At 50.4% G+C, this 7,537-nt stretch overlaps 1 protein-coding gene across 2 annotated transcripts in view; it reads left to right on the top strand.

The window, feature by feature from the left end:
* The window catches only part of PPP1R16B (protein phosphatase 1, regulatory subunit 16B), a 121,080-nt gene extending 115,177 nt beyond the window's left edge, over positions 1–5,903 (top strand). For both annotated transcript variants that reach the window (XM_011974968.1, XM_011974967.1), the window contains one exon: positions 1,028–5,903. In XM_011974968.1, coding sequence (XP_011830358.1) covers positions 1,028–1,537 — 510 coding nt within the window. In that variant the 3' untranslated portion in view covers positions 1,538–5,903. The remainder of the gene's footprint in view (positions 1–1,027) is intronic.
* The last annotated feature ends 1,634 nt before the right edge of the window (positions 5,904–7,537 follow it).

Raw genomic sequence — 7,537 nt, 5'->3', positions numbered from 1 at the left:
CGGGCGAGGTGGCGGGCGCCTGTAGTCCCAGCTACTCGGGAGGCTGAGGCAGGAGAATGGCATAAACCCGGGAGGCGGAGCTTGCAGTGAGCCGAGATGCGGCCACTGCACTCCAGCCTGGGCGACAGAGCGAGACTCCGCCTCAAAAACAAAACAAAACAAAACAAAACAAAACAAAAAAACTTTGAAGAGTTCTTTATACTTTTTGAAAATTACTGTCTTTTCTGTCGTATATGTTGAAAATATTTTTCTAGTTTCTTCATGTGTCTTTTGACCTTGTTCCTTGTTCATGGTGATTTTTGCTGTGCTTTAAATGTTATTGTCGCTTGTATCTATTTTTTAGTTTATAGTTTTTAGGAAGCAGCTACTTTTCAAACTCTTGTTATCCAAGGATTATTGGGTATACAGGGTCCCTGGGTAAGAATCTTTGTGAGACATGCTTCAAATACAGAGGAAGGATTACAAGTGACTGAAACACCCAACTAAAATGGACTTACACACAAGGAATTTATTGGCTTATGCAACTGAAAAGTCTGGGCCTGGAAGGATCCTGGGCTTCAAATGTGTCACTGGGATGCAGTCTCTCTTAGTTTTCCTTCATGTCAACTTCACTTGCAAGCAGACCCTTCAACATAATATCTCCCCAGCCCTCAGCTTACATCATTCTTACTACCCACAGTTCCTACAGAAACTTCTCTTTCCCAGTTGTTCTCGCAGAAGTCCCAGGGTTGCTTCACTGAAGCAATTTCAGTTAAGAACTCATCCCTGGGCCAATCCCGGTAGTGAAATATGTTGACTGGCTAGGCCTTAGGTCATGATCCAGGCCCTGGAGCAAGACCAGGGGTCAGTCAGCTCTACAAAAATTCATAGATTGGGGGTTCCCCAAAGGACAACCCTGGCCCCAATACCCAGAGAGGGAAAACAGATAGGGGAAAGGTCCAAAGAATAATGCCCTCAGCAGAGAGACAGGTGGATAGTAGGTTCAGATCTTCCAGCCAGCTGGTAATGTTGTCCTTCTCACTCGCAGAACCCCAGGCTGGAGAAGCCAGTGCTACTCTCCGAATTTCCTACCAAGATCCCACGAGGTGAATTGGACATGCCTGTTGAGAATGGCCTCCGGGCTCCGGTCAGTGCCTACCAGTATGCACTGGCCAATGGCGATGTCTGGAAGGTGCATGAGGTGCCCGACTACAGCATGGCCTATGGCAACCCTGGCGTGGCTGACGCCACCCCGCCCTGGAGCAGCTACAAGGAGCAGAGCCCTCAGACGCTTCTGGAGTTGAAGCGGCAGCGGGCTGCAGCCAAGCTGCTCAGCCACCCCTTCCTTAGCACCCACCTGGGCAGCAGCATGGCCAGGACGGGCGAGAGTAGCAGTGAAGGCAAGGCCCCCTTGATCGGGGGCAGAACTTCACCGTACAGCAGCAATGGGACCTCGGTATATTACACGGTCACCAGCGGAGATCCCCCACTTTTAAAGTTCAAGGCCCCCATAGAGGAGATGGAGGAGAAGGTGCATGGCTGTTGCCGTATCTCCTAGTCTCTGTGTGATGGAGGAGGGAGATGCCTGGAGAGGGGCTTCTGGAATCCAGGCCAGCCCGACAGCCCTGGCTGGGGAGGTGTCATAGGGCAGCTGGGGAGAGGTGGGCTCTGCTTTTCAGAGGAACTCAGACCCCAGCCCTCACCTGGCTGCCCATAGCATCCCATGTCCCATGTCCCATGGTTCTGCTTCCTGCTGCATCGTCTGCCATCTGACACAAGGCCCGTCATGGCCTCCTGGCTCACTCTGCTGTCTGATCTTGGGAGGGTGGGCTTGAGATCCCAGCTCTATTCTTGGTATAAAGGCTTCTCCAGATCAGTATGTGCATGTCACATCAACACACACACACACACACAGACACACACGCACACCCAAGCTCGATCAGTGTGTGTAGGAATGACGTACCTGGGCTCAGGGGAAGCAAGGGGGCTTAGAATGTATGGGGTATTCCCAAAAGGATGGAAATTAAGACTCAGAGTCTCATTACCACTGCCAATGTGGCTTTAGCAGGGGAGGGGACCTGCTAAGCTGAGACCCATAGTCCTGCTCAGAGTCATCCCAAGGTCTGGGCCACCAGCCACACCTGACAGGAGCGAGAAGTCCTCGCTGTGTTCAGAGGGAGCCAGGAACCTGCATGGGTAGATGAGATGGACACAGACCTGCTCCCTGCAGCCTTGTTGAGAGCCACACTTCTACCCATGCCAGGAGCCAGCTGTATGACCATCCAGGGATAAAGGGGGAAAACCAGGCGATTCCATTTCTGGAATCAACCAAATCATGTTTTCCTCTTGGATGGAAGTGCCAAAGGCAGAAGGGTGTGGGAGGGGGACAAGGTCAGTATTTACAAAAGTATATTTGATTTTAAAAATTCCTGCAGTCTGTAAAACTCCTAGAGGGAGGGAGGTATCTGAATTCACTTCTTCTTGCTGATCGTATCACGGTCACTGGGTTTTACTGGCTGGTGCTGGAAAAATGAAGCTAAGTGAGGAGCTTCCATTGGAATGCTTTTCCAGCCAGAGAGGCCAGTTAATTTAAAAAAACAGTCGCTAGTTAACAGTGACAGAGCCCAGCACCCTTGGGTCTTTGTGAATATCCAGACTGTTTCAGCCCAGCCCATCTCAGCCAGCCCTCCTCAGACTGAGCTGTCAGAGCAAGCAATTAGGGGCCAGCCTACCTCCACCTCCCACCCCCGTCCACCCCCATCAGTCATGTGTGTGGAGTCAGTGCTCAGGATCCCGGGCCCAGCTTTTGCTTTTCTGGGGATGCTTGGTGAGGCAGATTTGCCAGTCAGCCCTTTTGAGTTTCTGCCTGGCCCAGGGGCTCCCAGCCTGTACTTGCAGGAGTGGTGATGTCCCAAATCTGCGAATCCAGGGTGCACGTGGTCAATATCCCATCCTGCATTCAGGAGAGCCGTGGTAGGGCTGGAGTTGGGTCTTGCCCAGCTCTGCAGTTTCATAGTCCCAGCCTTCCTGATGCTGGGGAGGGAGGACTGTGAATGGCTATTCTCCCCTCACTGCTGATTCTCCCAGGACCCCCTTTGGAGTTGCCCATGGCACGGGCACTACCCACAGGCTCAGCCAGAACCTTTTGGTGCAACCAACAAGCTGCAGGTTGTTCCCTGCTCTGTGCGCCTTTTATTTGTCCTTAAACTACCTCCTTAGAGCTCTGAAGGGGTCCCCTAGGTCCAAATTTTAATCTGGGGAACAGATCTGGGTTCTTTTTAACCCACTTCTTTCTCAGTCTATGAGAAACTTTCCCTGAGGGGCACCTGGGCTAGGGGCTTGGGGCTGGAAGACCATCCCCACCTTGTGCCACAACTTTTGTCATGGGATCTGCTTTTTGTCATTCTTCATTCTTAGCCCCCTACTGTGGCCCCCATGGCCCCATAACGCAGAGAGGAAGCTGGACTTCAGGGAGCCTGAGTGATGCTTTCCCAGGAGCAGAGCGACTGGACCAGAGAGTAGAGGGCCCATGGGAGTGACTGCGCCCTTGGTGGCTGCTGGAAGGGGAGAGGTTCTCAGCATCAGGCCACCTCCACCCCAGTGCCAGGATAGATGTATTCTAGAGTAGAGGTGGAGGCGGCCCAGGAGGCTGAAGACAGGTGCACAGATGCTTCCCACGTCCCTGCCATCTGGGGTGGGCTCTTCAACATCTCAGGCTGTGGCTGGAACAGGACAGTATGATGTAAAACACACGTACCATTGGCTGTAAAACAGTATGAGCCCAGACTGACGCTGAAAGCCCTCATGAGCCGACCTTAGCTACAAGGTAGGGAGTTCTGAGGGAAGCCACGTGCTCCTCAGGAGAGAGCTGGGCAGGTTTTCCGATCTTTTTGCTCAGGGGCCAAACACTGAAGGCATGTGCTGCCCAACCCACTGAGCACCTGAGGCCATTCCCTCCTTTTCCGCATGCCTCCTGCCTCCTGGGCCATTCCTCTCCACCCAGAAGGCTGGGAATCCCAGCTGATTCCCTGACGGGAGCTGACTTCACACACGGGTGACTCTCAGGCATTGGCTCATGTTTTCAGCCAGGGATAAACCATCCCCTCTTGGGGCTTTAAGTCCCTGGGGAGCTTTCCCTGTAGGTCTTCTGAGTGTTGAGAGACAAGTTGGAGACTAACCTCCAATGAATGAGCCGCCGTCAGTCATTAATTCACTCACGTAATTTACTGAGTAGCTGCAACATGCCAGCCACTATGTTAGGTTCTGCGGATAAAGGAGGAATACGACAGAGTCAAGAGAATTGTTCTTTGTGGTTTCTGCCCCTTGGGGATCACAGGCATCAGCAGTCCCATTCAAGTCACCTGAGGCAAAGTGTCTGCATCTTGGTCCAGCGACCCTTTGCTTTTCAGCTCCCAGAATCCTTAGAGTCTGAATTCCTTTAGCCGGGAACAGCTGTTATGGCCACCCCTGGATAACATTTGCCAGCAGTTATAGATGCTGGGTCTCGGGTTCCAGGCAGACATCATCCAGCTCCATCTGGAACTTTCAGTGATAGCTGCCTTCAGCCAGCATCTTTGGGGGACTCTATAATATCAGCTTGAGATCAGTGTCTAGAAGACTGTTCTGCAATTTGCTGCCAAATGCATCTCAGGTTTTTAAAGTCATTGTTTCTTGCTCATGGTGGCTCATTTATTACATAGTCCCCTCACCCCACTAATGGATAATGGGAGGAAAAGTTGCTGCTTCCTTCAGCATCAAAGCCTTTCCCCGGGAATCTGCCTCCCTCCATGGCAGGGGTGGATTCGGGAGCTGGGAGAAACCAGGCAAAGTCAGCCAGATGCCTAGCTCCTGCTGAGACCCAGGTCCTGTGGCAGCTCCTCATTAGATTAAAGGAGACCACTTCCAAAGCAGGTGCTGCATGACTCACCATCATATGCCCCAAACAACTGAAAGTTGGCGGCTATCACCAGACTGTGGGTTTCTGGCGAGTAGCTTAGGGAAGCCGAATAAACTCTAGGCCCAGAGCTACTGAAGACTTCAGGATAGAATTCTCCATCAAATATGCAGCATAAGTAAAACTGCTCTGCACCGTTTGATCCATTTCCAAGGGGCTTAGAAAAGTTAACAAGGGTGTGTCCCCTGTCCTGCCCCACCGGTTTGCTGGCTTTGTAATAACATGAGACCATTGTGGTTGTTGGTGTCAGATACCTTTTCATCCTGAGCTCTCTCACCTACCTGCTCTCTCTTCTAGAGCAGGATACTGGGGTACTTTCAAGAAGGGTGCTCCTTTCAAGATGCCCAGAAAGACTGTATTTAACTCTTGCTATTTGTAACTTGGGGATGGTCTCCCCTGCCCCAGGGCACATAAGAGCAAAGGGTCCAATGGTCAGTGGATGACTCTGCAAAAGTGACCCCCTGTGCCAGAAGCTATAGCCCTCTCCCCGACAGGACTCTCTTGTTGGCCAGAGGGCCCGCTTCTCATGGGCATTGCAAGTGCCACCGTGCGGGGCCTGGCTCTGCACACCCAGGAAAAGTCTGCAGACCCCCAGCCCTCCGCAATAATTCACCAGACCAGAAGCCACTGATGTACAGAGAACACTTTAAAAAATGTATTTTATGTGAAAAAAAAAGTTAAAACTCTGTATACTGTATCAGCAGCTTTGTGTAAAAATGGCAATCAAGAGAGTCTAATATATTTAAAACTTTTTTTAAAAAAATCTTCGCGGATCTTTGATATCGTATTGAAGTAACTTCCAGGTAGCCCCTCGCCACGCGGCACCGGTGGGCCTCGGGTCCAAAACCGTGGGTCAGCCACGTCCCAAAGGGGGCACATGTCCCTGGAGTTGCTTCCAGATGCCAAGGCCTGTGACGGAATTCGCTGTTAAGAGTTTTTAATTAAAATTATTAAATTCCTTTTAATAACACCTGCTAGTGTGAGTGGTTATTGCTGTGAGCTCACTTGAACAGTGCTGACTTGAATTCACAAAGAGGAGGCTTCTGGAATAGAGGGTGGGTGAGGGCTTCTAGTCTCTTCCCCCTTACCCCACCCCTTCCCCACAGAGGGCTTTCCCATGAGGCCCCTGAAGTAGAGGGAGCTCTAGGGGCTCAGACCTGGAGCAGATGTCTCTCCAGACTGGAAGATGGTGAAAACTGATGAATTCAAGAAAAGATTGGTGGTTGGGAATGACCTTCATTCTGTCAAATATTCTCTTTGAAATTAACATGAGGCCCTAGAGTTGCATATATTTATTCCATACATTTTCAAAGTTTTCCCTGATATTTATTTATTTATTTTTATTTTTTTAAGACGGAGTCTCACTCTTTCACCCAGGCTGGAGTGCAGTGGCGCGATCTTGGCTCACTGCAACCTCTGCCTCCCGGGTTCCAGCGATTCTCCGGCCTCAGCCTCCCAAGTAGCTGAGATTACAGGCGCTTGTCATGATGTCCAGCTAATTTTTTGTATTTTTAATCGAGACAGAGTTTCACCATGCTGGCCAGGCTGGTCTCCAACTCCTGACCTCAAGTGATCTGCCCACCTTGACCTCCCAAAGTGCTGGGATTATAGGTGTGAACCACCGCGCCCGGCCTCTCATGACATTTGTATGTAACAAGGGTGCCCCTCTCCTCTGTCCCATTCTTGGAGTACACTGATGTGTCCTGTCCTCTTCCCCCTGCCCTATTCCACTCTTTCCCCTCGTGTGCTTATTGTGGGGAAGTACAATACTATAAAGTACTTCACCTTATGACAGCAATACAGCAGCTAAGGCCCTGGCCATTCTCATTTTTTACCTCAAGCATTAGAGCCATACAGAAGCTATGTGGTTGCACAGCCTCAGACCACAATCCTTGGTCCTTGTCCCACACATAACTTTGTTGGTGTTTTTCTTTAAAGAGGATGAAAAGGGTGTTGGATCACAAGGTGAGGAGTTCGAGACCAGCCTGGCCAATGTGGTGAAACCCCGTCTCTACTAAAGATGCAGCAAATTGGCCGGGTGTGGTGGCACGAGCCTGTAATCCCAGCTACTCTGGAGGCTGAGGCAGGAGAATCGTTTGAAACTGGGAGGCAGAGGTTGCAGTGAGCCGAGATCACACCATTGCACTCCAGCCTGGGTGACAGGGCAAGACTCCATCTCAAAAAAAAAAAAAAAAGAAAAGAAAAAAAGGTGCTCTCTTGTAGCCTCCCAGACCCTGGATACCAGAGCAGGGACACATGGAAGGCCTCACACTTATTCTTGAGAAACTTCACAAAGGGATGAGGAGAGCAGGGGAAGAGAGGGAGAGGCGTCTGAATAGCCGCAGGCATTCATCCATTTAAAAAGGTTATTGGTTACTAAATAATAATAGCAACCTCTCACATTTATGACGCACTTTTCATTTACATTAGAAAGATGAGGACTGAAAGTTGAGTGTTGGATTTAGCTCTGTGGAACTCATGATGAACCTGACAAGAGGTTTTGGTAAAGAAGTGAGGGGTTTAGCCTGATTGAAGAGGGCTGGAAGGGAACTGGAGACAGCAGGTATAGACAACTGGTTTGAGGGTTTCTTTTTCTTTTCTTTT

The sequence above is a fragment of the Mandrillus leucophaeus genome, unplaced genomic scaffold (assembly GCF_000951045.1).
Source record: "Mandrillus leucophaeus isolate KB7577 unplaced genomic scaffold, Mleu.le_1.0 Scaffold150, whole genome shotgun sequence".
NCBI lineage: Eukaryota > Metazoa > Chordata > Mammalia > Primates > Cercopithecidae > Mandrillus > Mandrillus leucophaeus.
Note: the sequence above shows the minus strand (reverse complement) of the source record. Positions and strands in the feature narration are given on the sequence as shown.